The sequence below is a fragment of the Balaenoptera physalus genome (assembly GCF_965194825.1).
Source record: "Balaenoptera physalus genome assembly, chromosome: 13".
NCBI lineage: Eukaryota > Metazoa > Chordata > Mammalia > Artiodactyla > Balaenopteridae > Balaenoptera > Balaenoptera physalus.
In genome coordinates, this window is record NC_138892.1 from 7,454,254 (window position 1) to 7,471,144 (window position 16,891).

Here is a 16,891-nt window from a genome sequence, read left to right on the forward strand (position 1 = left end):
GCATTGGCAGGCGGATTCTTAACCACTGCGCCACCAGGAAAGCCCTTGTGCTTCGTTTTCAAGATTGTTTTGGCTATTTTGGGTCCCTTGCATTTCCATATAAATTTTAGGATCAACTTGTCCACTTCTGGACAAAAAAAGAGAAGTCAGGGACTCCCCTGGTGGCGCAGTGGATAAGAATCCGCCTGCCAATGCAAGGGACACGGGTTTGATCCCTGGTCCGGGAAGATCCCACATGCCACAGAGCAACTAAGCCTGTGCACCACAACTACTGAGCCTGCGTGCCAGAACTACTGAAGCCCGCATGCCGAGAGGCCGTGCTCCGCAACAAGAGAAGCCACTGCAATGAGAAGAGCCCCCGCGCACCGTAACAAAGAGTATGCCTGCTGCAACTAGAGAAATCCTGTGCGCAACAATGAAGACCCAATGCGGCCAAAAATTAATAAAATTAAATCTTAAAAAAAAAAAAAAGAGAAGGCAACAGGGATTTTGATCAAGATTATGTTGAATCTATAGATCAATTTGGGGAGTACTGCCATTTGAACACTATTGTCTTCTTTTTTCCTAATTTTATTGAGAAATAATTGATGTATAACATTGTATAAGTTTAAGGAGTACAACATAATGATCTGATAAATGTATATATTGTGAAATGATTACCACAATAAGTTTAGTCAACATCCATCACCTCACATAATTACAAAAGTTTTTTCCTTGTGATGAAAATTTTTAAGATCTACTTTCTTAGCAACTTTCAAATATACAAAACAACATTGTTAGCTGTAGTCATCATGCTGTACATTACATCCCCAGCACTTATTTATCTTATAACTGGCTATTAAGTCTTCTGATTCATGAACACAGGATGTCTTTCTATTTAGTTATGTATTCTTTAAATTCTTTCAATAACGTTTTGTGATTTTCAGTGATCAAGTCCTTGCACTTCTTTTGTTAAATATATTCCTATATATTTAATTTCTTAATGCTATTGTAAATGGAATTGTTTTCTTAATTTCCTTTTCGAGCATGTTGTTAAAGACTTAGGTCTACCTCCCAGCTTCTTTCCACTCTGTCTCCCACATGACCTAGCCAAGCCACACTAAACTAGGCTTCCTTCCTTGAATGGATAGACTGGGTAACTCCCCACTTCTGTATCTTAAATCTTGCTCTACTCTCAGCCTGAAAGTTCTCCCTTCACTACCACCATCTCCTCCACAAAGCCTCTCTGATGCCACAATCGGACACAACCTCTTGCTCCTTGTGCTTTCATAGCTCTCAATGGTCCTCCAGCTCCAGGAAGCACTGCAGCTGTTCCCTGCCTTGTAGGAGATCTTTTTGTCTCTCTTGTCAAGCTGGTGCTCCCTGAGGGCAGGGAGTTTGTTTGATTCACCTCAACCCTGACAGGGACCCACATGGCACCTGGCACCTGGCACATGATAAGTGGTCAATGCACATAGGGGAGTTATTGTTTAATGGGTATAGAGTTTCAGTTTTGCAAGATGAAAAGATTTCTGGAGATAGATGGTGGTGAGACAGTTGCACAACAATATTAATGTACATAATACCATTACTGTACACTAAAAATGGTTAAGATAGTAAATTTTATGTTTGTGTATTTTACCACAATTTTTAAAAACCTGGATAAATAAATAAAAATAGAAAAACAAAAATGAAGTAAAAAAAAACAAGTTGTGACTGTATATTGCCATTTATATATTTATATAAGAATTTTTAAAATGCAAAACAATGTTATATATCATTTATGGATTCACACCTAAGAGGGGAAATCTGGAGCTCCTCCATAAACTACCTTCTAAGTCTCCACACCCACTGGTAGATGGGAAGAGATGGCCCCCAAGAACCAGTCTTGCCACGATTATTAGTCTTGAAGCCATCAGGACTATTCCTATTGTGTCCTTTTCCCCCGTTTACATCAGTCACCTCAGAAAGCCCAGAAATTTCAGGTCACCCCCATATGGCTCAGGACATGCCCTCTTCAGATCCCATCTCCCACTCTTACACAGCTCCACAACCCTTCCACGTGCCCTCTAGAACTCACTCACAGTTATCAGCAAATTCCCTATGTCCTGTACCTCTTTGAATATTCCCTTCACCTTGCTGCTTTGATTCTCTGCCAAAAACCTGTTTTGCCTACAGTCTCTCAAGGGAGGCTATTTTCACTCCCACTTCTTTAGTTCGAAAACCTTGGCCTCTAAATTCTCTTACTTCCTTCTTCTAATCTCCTCTACCTGCCTCAGCCATTCATTCCCACGGTCATGTATCTGGACCTTGTGATTACGAAGAACTGCACCCCCCCAAATAATCCCAATTTCAAGCATCCCATTTTACGACCATCCCTCCTATCTTTCCAGCTCACTCCCTCTAGTATTTCAATCCAACAATTCTTTGACCCTCATGAGAACCAAAATCTTTGAAAACATCCTTTTATTTTCTCTTATTCTCATACTTCACACTGGTACATCAAGAGATCCTATGGCACCAACTTCAAAATATATCCAGAAGCTGACGATTTTCACCACCTACTCCACTATCTCTTGCCTCTCTTGCCTACATTATTGCTGTAGCCTCCTAACTGGTTTCGGCACCCTCACCCTTGTACTCCTCTGTTATATTGTCCTAGTGGCCAGAGTGATCTTGTTTAATCCAGCCATGAATTAAACCATGAGACTGTATGAGATCATCAAAGCAGTAAGTTTAGAGAAAAAAGAAAAGCAGTCACAGACTGAGCCCTGGGGTACTACAACATTTAGAGGTCAAGGCGATAAAAGAGAATCAGCAAAAGACACTGAGACATAACTGCCAGAGAAGTAGGAGGAAAACTAGGAATACCCAGTATTCTAGATGCCAAGTAAAAGCAGTGTTTCAAAGAAAAGAGATGTTGTTGATAGGTCAAGTAAGATGATGACTAAAATACTGACTATTGGCTTTAGCCATGTATCTGTTATTGGTGACTTTGACAAGTGCATTTTCACGGATATGGTAAGAGTGAAAACCTAACTGGGTAGGATCAAGACAGGATGGGAGAGCAGGAACGCCTGAAGCATCTTGTGATACTAGAAAACTCAAACTCAGGCTTCCCTGGTGGTGCAGTGGTTAAGAATCCGCCTGCCAATGCAGGGGACACGGGTTCAAGCCCTGGTCTGGGAAGATCCCACATGCCGTGGAGCAACTAAGCCTGTGCACCACAACTACTGAGCCTGCACTCCAGAGCCCACGTGCCACAACTACTGAAGCCAGTGCACCTAGAGGCCATGCTCGGCAACAAGAGAAGCACCGCAACGAGAAGCCCGCACACCGCAACGAGAAGCCCGCGCGCCGCAAGGAAGAGTAGCCCCCGCTCGCCGCAACTAGAGAAAGTCCGCGTGCAGTAGCCAACAATAAAAATAATAAATAAATAAATTTATTTAAAAAAAAAGAAAAGAAAACTCAAACTCTGTCAAAGATTACTAAGGTTGTGTCAAAAGGACTTAGGAGCAACCTTGAATAGGCTCCCACTGGCCAAAGATAGGACGATTTGATCCTCAAAAGGATAATATAGTGGATTGAAACCATCAAATATTTTTAAATCGATGAGTTCATCATGATAATAAAAAAAATCTCTTTGGTCACTTTTAGAGAGTGCTAGGCAACCAACTCATTTTTTTTGAAAACTGGTAATTAAAGGGAAAGAATCAAACATTCACCCTATGCTTCCTATACAATCTACCATTCAGAGTAACTGAATAGTTGGTGAGAGAAGTTTCTTTTTATACAAATAGTCCAGTTAATAAACAAAGAGAGAATGACAGAATTAGGATATTATATTTTGCAATCCCTAATGAATTAAAGGATCTAGGGAATGATCACCAACGTCTGCTAATACCACAAAAAGAGAGACAATGGGACATTATAAACCTACATCTGTCTTACTTGAGAACACTTGCACTTCTACTATACCTTCCTGATTCCATTCAAATTAAACCAGGTCTGCTCATGTCACATTTGCCCCAATAGTAATTTAAAAAAAGGCAAAATTAATAGTCACTGAAGGAAGAGAATCCTTAATTTGAGGTTGAAGAGTCCACATCTAAGGAATAAAAGCAATTTTCAGTGGAAAAGGTGAGAGATCCAGCGATGAATCAGACACAGTCCTCCACCCCTGAGAGTTTATAAAGAAGCTAGAGAGAGAAAACTTGTACCATATAACCACCTTCAAAGCAATCCAAGACCAGCCTGGTTAACAATGATCTGGGTGCCGGCAACACACTTTGCTCGATAAACTGTTACCTGGAGACACCTCACACCTCTTTCCTCCTGCATAAACCAGAGGTGGTACTAAGAAAAGAGCCTTGGGAGTTGGTCAAGTCTGAGCTGGAGTCCTGGTTACGCCATCAATTAACTGTGTGACCTAGCAAAAGTTATCAATACTTTAACCTAAGTCTTGATTTTCTTATCTATGAAATGGAAATAATAATCTCTGCCTCCCAGTACTGTTGAGAGAATTGGCTAAGTTACAAGGACTATGTATATATCAGCACTCTATCTTCCCCCACTCCCCCAACACACACTCTCTCTCTCTGCCACCCACCTTCTCTATATATACATCATCATAGTCTCCCAAGGAACCGTGATGTAAAGAGGTGCAGAAGGAGGAAGAAAAGCCCCAGGCACTTTGGTCCATACCTCATCTAGCGCACCGTCTTTGTCCTGGCAGATTGCAAGTAGATAGATGGAAGCTCTGAAGACCACCAGTGGAGGGCGTTCACCCTGGTCCTGCAGAGACAGGAGGAAGCTTCGCACAGCCATGAATAACTCCGCCTCTGAGACAAACCTGTCAACCAAGGAGAGTCTGAGTGAAAAAGGGAGAGATGGCTGTCCTGCCCTGCCACATCCTCCCTCAGCCACTGTCCTTCTGTCCCAGCATGTCCACAATCTAATGACACCTTGCACAAAGAGTGTGTTGTATATACTTAACAAAGCATCGTCACACATGCATAGCACATAGTTCTATGCTTTGTGCAAGGCTCTATTAGAGGCCAGAGACTCCTCACTCACACCTAGAAGGTAAAGCATCAGGCAGCTGGACCGGCAGTGTTAAAGAGAAGGATGCTGTTTCTGGGGTTCAGGAGGCCCTGCTTTGGGAGCCAGTCCACCCTTCTCGTATTTATCATTAAACATTTGTGTGTTCAATGGGTTACTTTCTGGGGGAGGGAGACGTCTATATTTGTACATGCAAGGGAGATGGCAATGAGGAGGAAACTGACTTCACTATATACCCTTTTATATCTTTTAAATTTTCTACCCTATGTCTCACCTATCAGATTAAAACCCCCCCAAATTAAACATTTTTAAATAGGTAATACTAAATGCAATGCAGTACCCTGGATTGTGTCCTAGAACAGAAAAGGGACAATAGAGGAAAAATGGGTAAAATCTGAATAAAGCTTAGTTAATAGTATTGTACCTTCACATATATCATCAAATGCTTTTCAACAAGGGTGCCAAGACCATTCAATGGGGAAAGGACAGTCTTTTCAACAAATGGTGCTGGGAAAACCAGATTTCCACATGCAACAGAATGAAGTTAGACTCTTACCTAACCGATATTAAAAAAAATTAACCCCAAATGGATCCACACTTAAGACCTAAAACTATAAAATTTTTAGAAAAAAACATAAGGCAAAACTTTCTTGACATTGACTCTGGCAATGAATTCTTGGCTATGACACCAACGGCATGGGCAATAAAAGAAAAAATAAACAAACTGGACTTTATGAACGTTTTAAAATTTTGTGCATCAAAAGACACTATCAACAGAGTAAAAAGGCAACCCACAGAATGGGAGAAATTATTTGCAAATCATATATCTAATAAGGAATTAATATCCAGAATACATACAGAACTCCTAAAACTCAATAACAAAAAAGTTCAAACAATCTGATTAAAAAATGGGCAAAAGATTTGAATAGACATTTCTCCAAAGAAGATATACAAATGGCCAATAAGCACATGAAAAGATGCTCAACATCACTTATCATTAGGGAAACACAAATCAAAACTATGAGATAACAACCTCACATCCATTAGGATGGCTACTATCAAAACAAAAACAAAAACAAAAATAAGTATTGGAGAGGATGTGAAGAAATTGGAACCCTTGTGCACTGTTGGTGGGACTGTAAAATGGTATAGCCACTGTGGAAAACAGTATGACATCTCCTCAAAAAATTAAAAATAGAACCACCAGATGATCTAGCAATTCCATTTCTGGGTATATACTCAAAATAATCGAAAGCAGGGACTCAGGGAGATATTTGTATACCTATGTTCACAGCAGCATTATTGACAATAGATAAAAAAAGGAAGCAACCCAAGTGTCTATCGACAGATGAATAGATAAGCAAAATGTGGTATATACATACACAATGGAATATTACTTGGTGCAAAAAAGGAGGGAAATTATGACATATGCTACAGCTTGGATGAACCTTACATTATGCTAAGTGAAATAAGCCAGTCACAAAAAGACAAATACCGTATGATTCCACTATAATTAGTACTTAGCATAGTCAAAATCATAGGACCAGAGAGTAAAATGGTGGTTGCAGGGGTTGGGGGCAGGGGGGAATGGACTTACTGTTTAATGGGTATAGAGTCTCAGTTTTGCAAGATGAAAAGAGTGCTGGAGATGGATGGTGGTAATGGTAGCACAACATTATGAATGTATTCAATACTACTGAACTGTACAGTAAAAATAGTTAAGATGGTAAATTTTATGTGTCTGTATTTTACAATTTAAAAAATTGGAAAAAATAGTAATGTGCCAATGTTACTGTCTTAGTTTGATAAATGTACCACAGTTATGTATTAGGAGAAAATGGGTGAAGAGTATAAGGGAACTCTGTATTCCCTGTAACTTTTCTGTAAATCTAAAATTACTCCAAAATAAAATGTTTATTTAAAAACTAAAAAGAAAATGGATAATAGCCATAATATAAATATTATGCTACCAAAAGAATAAGGTAGACCTATTAATACATGTAGCAGCATGGAAAGATGTCCAAGATACATTGTTAAGTTAAAAAGCAAGTTGAAGACCTTGTATTATATCCCATTCTGTATATTAAAAAAAAAAAAAAGTATATTTGTGTGGTTTTTTGGGTTTTGTTTTGTTTTGTTTTTATTTTTGGCTGCGTTGGGTCTTCGTTACTTTCTCTAGCTGTGGCGAGCGGGGGCTACTCTTCGTTGCCGTGTGCGGGCTTTTCATTGCAGTGGCTTCTCTTGTTGCGGAGCACGGGCTCTAGGCGTGTGGGCTTCAGTAGTTGTGGCACTCAGGCTCAGTAGTTGTGGCTCGCGGGCTCTAGAGCGCAGGCTCAGTAGCTGTGGCGCACGGGCTTGGTTGCTCCGCGGCACGTGGGATCTTCCCGGACCGGGGCTTGAACCTGCATCCCCCACCCTGGCAGGTGGATTCTTAACCACTGCGCCACCAGGGAAGCCCCTATATTTGTGTTAACACACAGAAGAGTTCATGGAGGGTACCTAATAGTAGTTAACTCTGGCAGGTGTATGGGGAAGTATTTTAACGTTATAGCCAATCATTTTTATTGAGTTTTTACAATAAGCACAGGGGGTTTTTTTGGTTTATTTATTTATTTATTTTTGGCTGTGTTGGGTCTTCGTCTCTGTGCAAGGGCTTTCCCCAGCTGCGGCAAGTGGGGGCCACCCCTCACAGCGGTGCGCGGGCCTCTCACTATCGCGGCCTCTCCTGCTGCGGAGCACAGGCTCCAGACGAGCAGGCTCAGCGGTTGTGGCTCACGGGCCCAGTCGCTCCGCGGCATGTGGGATCCTCCCAGACCAGGGCTCGAACCCGTGTCCCCTGCATTGGCAGGCAGACTCTCAACCACTGCGCCACCAGGGAAGCCCCAAGCACGAGTTTTAAAATAAGAAAAAAACTTTTTTATATATATTAATTTATTTATTTATTTTTGGCTGTGTTGGGTCTTCGTTGCCGTGCGCAGCCTTTCTCTAGTCGTGGAGAGTGGGGACTACTCTTCGCCGCGGTGAGTGGGCTTCTCATTGTGGTGGCTTCTCTTGTTGCGGAGCAGGGGCTCTAGGTGTGCGGGTTTCAGTAGTTGAGGTGCGCAGACTCAGTAGTTGTGGTGCGCAGACTCAGTAGTTGTGGTGCGCAGACTCAGTAGTTGTGGCGCATGGGTTTAGTTGCTCCGCGGCATGTGGGATCTTCCCGGACCAGGGCTCAAACCCATGTCCCCTGCATTGGCAGGCAGAATCTTAACCACTGTGCTACCAGGGAAGTCCAGAGAAAAACTTTTAAACTATCACATGGGTCAAGTGATGTTCAATGAGGGTGTCAAAACAATTCAAAGGGGGAAAAATAATCTTTTCAACAAGTGGCGCTGGAACATCTGTATAAGCCACATGCAAAAAAAAAGAAATTGGACACCTACCTCACACCATCATAAAAGTTAACTCAAAATGGATCACAAACCTATATGTAAGAGCTAAAATTGTGAAAGAAAATAATTATAGAAGAAAATAGAGGAGTAAATCTTCATGACTTTGGGTTAGAAAATGGTTTCTTAAAATCAACACCAAAAGCATAAATGACAACAGAAAAAACAGACATATTTCATCCCCCCCCCAGATTTTTAAAATTAGATTTAATAAAAATTTAAAACTCTGTGCTTCAAAGGATACCATCAAGAAAGTTAAAAGACAACTAAGAGAACGGGAGAAAAAAATTGCAAATCATATATCTTATAAGGGACCTGTATCTAGAACATATAAAGAGCTCTTACAACTCAGTTACAAAAATGGGCCAAAGATCTGAATTTCTCCAAAGAAGGCATAAAAATGCCCAAGAAGCCATGAAAAGATGTTCAAAATCATTAGTCATTAGGGAAATGCTAATCAAAACCACAGTGCAAAAACCACTTCATAACCGCTAGGATGGCTATAATCAAAAAGATGGACAACAGTGTTAACAAGGATATGGAGAAACTGGAACCCTCAAATATTGCTGGTAGGATTACAGCTACTCTGGAAAACAATTTGGAAGTTCCTCAAAACGTTAAACATTGTATTGCCATATGACTCCTCAATTCTACACCTGGTATATACAGAAAAGGAAGAGAAAAGCAAGTACTCAAACAAATACATGTATACACATATTCACAGCATTACTATTCACAATAGCTCAAAGGTGGAAACAGCCCAAATGTCCAGCCACGGATGAAGGAATAAACAAATTGTGGTGTATATATACAACGGTATATTATTCAGCCATAAAAAAAGAATAAAGTACCAATGCATGCTACAAACATTATGCTCACTGGACGAATCTTGAAAACACTATGCTAAGTGGAAGAAGCCAGGTGCAAAAGGTCACATACTGTATGATCACATCTATAGGAAATGTTCAGAATAGATAAATCCATAGAGACAGAACACAGAGTGTTGGTTGCCAGGAGCTGAGGAGAAAAAGGAATGGGTAGTGACTGCTTAATGGATAAGAGGTTTTACTTTGCAGTGATGGAAATATTTTGGAACTAGACAGAGATGGTGGTTGCACAACACTGTGAATATATTAAACGCCACTGAATTGTTCACTTTAAAATGGTTAATTTAATTATGTAAATTTTACCTCAATAAATTATTTTTTTAAAAGCTTAACAGAAAATAGTCCTTTGATTTTAAATTTTAATAAATTGTATAGTAATTCTTAAAACCAAAGTAAGCCACTGACATTTTTTTTTGGTGCACGAACAACACCCTCAGGGATATCAAGGAATTCTCATTAGCATTTTAGGCCTCTGTCTCTAGACAGACTACCCACCTGTCTTAACCCCCTCTCCAAAACGTGAGCCCCTGAGGAATATAAGCCATTTCTCACTTATCTCTGTGTCCCCAGTGCCCAGCACCAGGCTTGGAGAGGATGCCTCTGTAAACATTTATTGAACTGAACTTGGCTAAAGATGTAGGTTCCAGAACCAACTGTCAGCCACCAGCTCTGAGCACTGACCTGTCCTCGTGAATGTAGGCCAGGTAGAAGAGGAGCAGGATGCAGTACTGTCTTTGGCGAGTGGCTCCCTCCACATACTGGCGATCCGACAGGAAAGCAAGGCTTTCAGGGCTCCTGCTGCTTATCTGGGGCAGCCCATGCTGCAGAAGCTCAGACACTGCAGAGAGTTCTGGGGAGGGAACAAGCAGGAGAAAAATCACACAAAGGACACAGGAGAGCAGGTAATGAGCACATGAGTGTCTACTACATATAGAGTACTGCACAGGGTAGCAAGGATACACGCCGGATAAAAGGAAATCAGTCTCTTCTTCCTCTCTACCAGGAGAGACTAAAGGTAGCATGTGGAAGGACATGGATACATTGGTTCACTTGACAATGTCCACTGATTGGCTACTCTAGGCCAGGCTGTGAGACATGGGCCCTACCTCCAGTAGCTGGCAGCTGGTGGGAAAAAACAGATAATGAGACAGATAATTACAGGACATGTGATCAGTGCCATGTTCAAGCGTGGAAGAGAGAGTGACTCACGCCACCTGCAACAGGGAGGGCAAGCTCAAAGAGGAGGGAACTGTGGAGGGTGAAGAGAAAACAGGCAGAGAAAGGAGGGAAGAGACTCCCTGAGCCAAGAAGCAAGGAGTTCAGCAGCCTGGAGGCATAAGAGGAAGTTGTGTATAAGGGGCAGCAAGGAGTTCAGTGTGACTGGCCCATCAGTGAAGAGATGTGGAGAGCTAGGGGTGTGGAACTGTGTGATGTAATTTGTAGCTAGATTGTGAAAGACCTTGAATGATGAGTAGAGAATTTGGATTTTATCCTGAGAGCAGATTCCTAAATTTCTTATGAAACTTCTGTTTCTTAAAAGAACATTTGAATACCAAAAGAATATGGACCTCAGAGCTTAAATTTTGAATAAAGTCACCTTTATGGAAAATTCACTACATTACCCTTATTTTCCAAATTTCACCATAGACCAGAGAAAACTCCATCACTGTCGGACTATGCCCCACAGCCTGATGTTTGGAGACAATGGTTGAAGGCCAGGGTAGTTTAGATGTTAAGGCTTGATTTTCAGATAGATCCTCTAGCAGTTGGTGAAGACTGGTTGGAGGATGAGAAACTGAAAGCAGGGGGCCAAGTTAGAGGTCAAATGAAAGGGTCCATCCTGCCAGTGCAGTGGGCCTACGGCCAAGTGGAAGGTGAGATGGAAAATGTCCCACTGCGATGTGCTAGCAGAGTCAGGTCAGGTTTCCTAATTCTAAGCTTAGGGCTTTTTCCACCAAAGCACACTATGACCATTGCGATAATAACAAAACTAATATCCTTGAGCCTCGCACATCCATACATAAAAGAAAGAAGCAGTCTGCATGTAAGTAAGGTCGGCTGCTCTTCCTGGTGATCTGAGATATGACAAGATCTCAGGGTCTGAGGGGGCAGACATGTGGGGCCCCTCCTATTCCAACAATAGAGGGAGCTGCCTGCAGCAGGGGCTGGTGCTGGTGAACACTAGAGGCTGTTGTGATGCGGCTGCCACCGTGGCAGAAGTCATCATGTCATTCTCTGTGCAGGCCAGACCACACCAGAATAGGAGGCAGAGAGCTGGACACCGAGCAGAGAGGAGTGGCTGGTACAGTGAGAGAACTAGGAGCCAAGCCGTGTTGGAAGGAATGAAAACGCTCACCTGTGCTTTTGTCTCTCTCAGCATAGTCTCTGAGAAAGACAAAGGAAAAAGAGCGGTTTGGGAAGTCGGTAGGGAGAAGACAACATCTTCATAAATGTAAAAAGAGGAAACACAGCCAGCAGCAAATGTCACCCACAAAGAAGGCACGATATTTGTTGAATGAATGAATAAAACAATGATTAAATTGTTTTATGTTATAGCAAGAGGGAGAGGTCTAGGATAGAGGAACTCCTTAGGGCAGAGAACATACCGTAATTATCACTGTATCCGCAGCTGCACTTAGGCCTCCCCTGACATGCTGCAGAAGCTCAACTAATACTCAGCAAAAGGGAAAACCTCCAGCTCTCAGCCCTGCATCTGCCGCTCCCCCTGCCTAGATGGTGCATGGGACTCCTTGACCTCACTCAGACCTCCGCCAACATGCCACCTCCTCACCTCCTCATGAAAACCCTATCTAACGTGTACCTCCTCCTTCCATCACCCCCATCCCTTCACCTAGCTTTATTTTTTTTCATAGCACCCATCCACCCCTGACATTATATCTACGTGTTTATTGTCTGCCTCTCCCACTCCATTAGAACAGGACTTTGTATCCCTATTGCCAGCTCCTTGAATAGAGTCTGGCATAGTAGATGCTCAAGAAATATTTCTTGAATGAAGGAACGAAGAAATGAAACAGGCTGTTCAAGATATTTTGAGCAAAGGTCTCTGGAGATAACAGGCAGAGAGCAAGAGGCCTGGTGTGAGGGACGATGCAGAGAAGTTGGTCACGGGGAGGAACTGGACTTGTTGAGCTTTAGGGTCCTTCTCAACCCTTAAGGTCTAAAGGTCCCAGAGGCTTGGATTCCACTGTTTTCTGATTTATTATCTCACCTCCCTAGGAAGCAGCCTACAGTTCCATCATTCCATGATTCCATGGTTCCTCTGGGTAGCTTCAAGCAAAGGTTTCTTATTACTGTACTGACTCACTACCCAGTCAATCAGCAAGGCATCCAGACTCTAAAAGACCACCACAGACCTCATAAGTGGTCAAACTATAGCATCTTACCTTCTTGGGAAGGTGGTCCTGTCTTCTCTGGAGCTGAGAGGAGGTTGATGCACATGTAGTAGAGGAAACTGGAACACACCTGGTTTAGGGCTGAGTGACTTAGTGGGAGAAGAGGAAGATAGAACAAAAGAGGACATTGCTACTTTGGCTGGGACAGCATTATCCCTGCCGTGTACTGGGGCACCACTGCTTTGTGCCAGAGCCCAATGAAATTCTAACCATGGCCCTGGTAGAGAAGGTCTGGAGGTAGCTGTGAAAAGTAAATATGAAACCTGCTGCCCACAGATGTAACTTAGGCACTTGGCCCATATAGGCATTCACTAAAACTTTCCTGAAAAAAATAAATCAAGGAGGGCTACTAAGCTCCAATTTAATAAAACATATAGGGCTTCCCTGGTGGCGCAGTGGTTAAGAATCCGCCTGCCAATGCAGGGGACACAGGTTTGAGTCCTGGTCCAGGAAGATCGCACATGCCATGGAGCAACTAAGCCCGCGCGCCACAACTAGTGAAGCCCACGCACCTAGAGCCCATGCTCCGCAACAAGAGAAGCCACCGCATGAGAAGCCCGCGCACCGTAACGAAGAGTAGCCCCCACTCGCTGCAACTAGAGAAAGCCCGTGCGCAGCAACGAAGACCCAATGCAGCCAAACATAAAATAAATAAATTTATTTAAAAAATAAAATAAAATAAAATAAAACATATAAACAAAAAAGTCCTCCTGGGTCAGGAAAGGGCTGAGGAGTACTAGAAAAAGAGGAAGCTGTTGAATCCAAAATGGGTAGCTGAGGAGAACTACAAACATCTAAAATTGTGACTTTGAATCCAGGTGGATCCCTGTATTCCCTCCTGAATGTTGGTGTTCTATTCGGAGATATGGAAGGAGAGCTAGACACTGCACTGAGGTCACCTTGAGGACTGCAGGCAGTAACAAGTGGAATCTGCTGAGTAAATGCAGAGACAGGTGGCAAATCAAAAATGGGAAGGCACGGAAGGCTGTCCTAGAAACCTAAAGAGACAGACTGAGGCAGCAACCTCTCTACTTTAACAAGAGAGTCTCTCCTCTGGAATTGCTGGGCTGGCAGCAACTATAACATGACTCTCTCTTGATGGACACAGCATCGATTACCCTGTGAGGGCCTTGGTTTCCTTGTTTGTAAAATGAGGGGTTAGACAAATGATCTCTAAGAGCCCTTCCAGTTTTGATGTTACAGGTGCCCATCCAAGTATCACATGGAATGAAAGTCTCATCAGAACCAGACAAGTAAAAGTTACAGAAGCCCATCCAGCTCGTACCATCAGCTTCTGAGCAATTCCCACGCTGTGTCAATCCCCCCCAAGGTCCTATGACTAAACCACACCAATCAGAAATTTCCACTTGTCCAGTCAAGAAGGCCACTTGTCCCCTTGGGACCATACATACCTCAGGCCGCTGCAGAACCTGGCCTTCAGTTCCAGGGTCAGCTGTATGAAGGATGAGGCAGCTTGGGAGAATTGAGAAGAAAGCAGAGAGCAATTTAAACTAGACTTGTTACAGAAACTCCCAAGTCTGGGTGGTACTAGTTCTGGAGTCACACAGACCCGGGTTTAAAATGTGCTCCATCACTATCTAGAAATGTGACTCTGGAACACTTATTTAACTTCTCTGAGACTCAGTTTTGATATCTATACCTCGAAGGTTGTTGTGAAACTAAGTAAAATAAATGAATATAGAAGATCTAACAAATACTTAGCTCAGAGTAGGTACTGAATAAAAGTCCATCTTCCTTTCTGATGAACAGTCTGCATTAGCCGGTGACCCTGGCCCAGGTCCCTGCACTGCCTGACTCTCCTAGTCTCCCCGCTCCCACCCCGCCCTGCCATGCAGCTCTCTGTCAAAACTGACCTCTGTCCTGTCCATCCTTGGTCCCTGTAAAAGCAGGATTCTTGACAAGAGCCCCCACTACACCAGCTCCAGGGCTGGGGATAATCTTATTCTATCGCAGGGCTTCTGGTAGGGAATTAATCCCTCAGAGTTTCATAGCCACTTTCCAGGACAGCAGTTTAACCCATGGCTCCCTCAGCAGGGGAATGCCCAGTTTGCCTGCTGGAAGGGTTCCTCGTGGTGCAGACTCTCAGGGATCCAGAGTTTCTCCACCCCCGTCTTCAGGTCTCTGCCCCCTCTTGGCTGGCAGTGCCTGCTTCCCTCTTTTCTCTTGCTGTTTGGGCCCTGACCCTGTTCTACCTGGCTTCAGGCTACATAGATCTCCCTGTAATCACACTTTCTCTACATGCCTTGCTCTGTACCACTGCCCCGCCGGAGATCTACACTTCTGAAGCTGCACCCATTCAGCACCCCAAGACTGGATTCTCTTGGCTCTTCAAGTATGGCAAGCAGAAAGAGCAGATGAAGGGAAGGAAAGGAGTATATGTCAGTTGTCACAATGACTAAGAGGTACACTCATTCAGGAAATCTACATATGTTGTCTCATTTCACTCCCATTATTATCACCATGTTCTAGTTGAGGACATTGCAGATAAGAAAATTAATTTGCCCAATGTCAATAAACAAGGGATGGTTATTGCACAACCCATATGTGCTAATCACAAAGGTCCTACTTTTTCCCCTCTTCCACACAGCCTCCTACCCTCTCCTAGAAGTTCCTCCCACTTCCTACATGGAATAGCTTCCTAAGGGTTTCCTGTACTCTGTTCTTTTCCTAGAGAGAACAAAGATACCTCTGAAAAGCGACAAGGGACCTCTCCAGGATGACCCAGACCATCAATCAGAAACTCCCTCAAAATCCCACATCAAATATACAGACAACTGCAAAAGGTATGCCCCTCAACTCCCCAGCCCTGGATCCTAGCCCCTCTCCTTTCCAAGGACCTTGCTCTGCTGAGTACCCCTGGATCTCTCTACTGCTCCTTCGTATACGCTGCTAACAGAATAAGTGTTTCCAGTCTTAGGGGGTAGTAAAATCCTTCCTAACTCCATGTCCCCTTCCAATTACAGCCCCAGTTCTCACCTCCCCCCTTACACCAAACTTACGGAAAGATATGCCTATTTTGTCTTTACTGCCTCACCTTGCACTCACTCTTCAACTCATTACAGTCTGGCTTACACCCCAACCACTCACGGCAACTGCTCTGGCCAAGGTCACCAACAGCCTACATGATGCCAAGTCCAATGTACATTTTTCAGTCCTTGTCTTACTTGACCTCTGGGATGCATCTGACACTCATGACCACTCCCTCATCTACAAAACTCTCTTCACTTGGCTTCCCTAATGTCATCCCCTTCTGGGTTTCTTCCTACCTCTCCAACCATTCCTTACCAGTGGACTTTGGAGTAATCTGTTGCTCCTGACCACTAAATATTATACTTTATTTTGTCTTGGTCCTTTGATCATCTCATTTTACACACTCACCATGAGGAATCTCACCTGCTCCCCACTAGAGACTCAGCCCCACAAGGACAGGGGTCTGTTTTGCTCACTGCTACATCCTCTGCCCTAGGACAGTGCCTTTCATGTAGTAGGTACCCAATAAATGTTTGTTGAATGATTGAAAGGCTGGATGCTGAAAACTTCTATATTTATTGTAAAGAAAAAATGCTGCCTGCTATTCCAATTCTACAAGGATCAAGCCATTAGCCAATGCAGTTGCTCAGCCCACCAACAGTGTGCCCTGAGAGGAAGTCAGGATGGGGAAAAACAGGAAACATTCTGTGCTTTGGATATACTGGCCCCTAGATAGTTAAGATGGCTATCTAAGGAAAAGTTTCAAATGACCCCAGATTCTTGCATCTTCCCATACACAAAAAAAGGCACTAAAATCATTAACTTGAGATGTCCGTTTTTTGTGACTAGCAGTAATCTTTTTATGATTGACTACATGTTTTCCAAGCAAAAAAGTTCATATATATTGTGGCTTCTCGCTTACCTCTTTGGAGCAGTTCCTCAGAGCTATCTGAGAGGCTGTCTCCCGGGCTATAGTCCTCAGCAAGGTCCCCAAATAAAACTTAACTTACAACTCTTACATTGTGCGTTTTTCTTTCAAGTGACACTATATTTAAGACCAGATGTTTCCCATGACCTCAGACATAGTCAATTACCTACCAAAAAGCTCCACTGGGACATCTCACAGGCA

General features: G+C 43.1%; 1 protein-coding gene across 1 annotated transcript in view; it reads right to left on the reverse strand.

Annotated features, from left to right (window-relative positions):
* The window catches only part of MEI1 (meiotic double-stranded break formation protein 1), a 67,058-nt gene that overhangs the window by 28,272 nt on the left and 21,895 nt on the right, over nt 1–16,891 (reverse strand). The window contains exons 16-19 of the mRNA XM_082420757.1: nt 14,184–14,244; nt 12,763–12,860; nt 10,040–10,208; nt 4,684–4,831 (exon numbers count right to left, since the gene is read on the reverse strand). Of these exons, the coding sequence (XP_082276883.1) occupies nt 4,684–4,831; nt 10,040–10,208; nt 12,763–12,860; nt 14,184–14,244 (476 nt within the window). The remainder of the gene's footprint in view (nt 1–4,683; nt 4,832–10,039; nt 10,209–12,762; nt 12,861–14,183; nt 14,245–16,891) is intronic.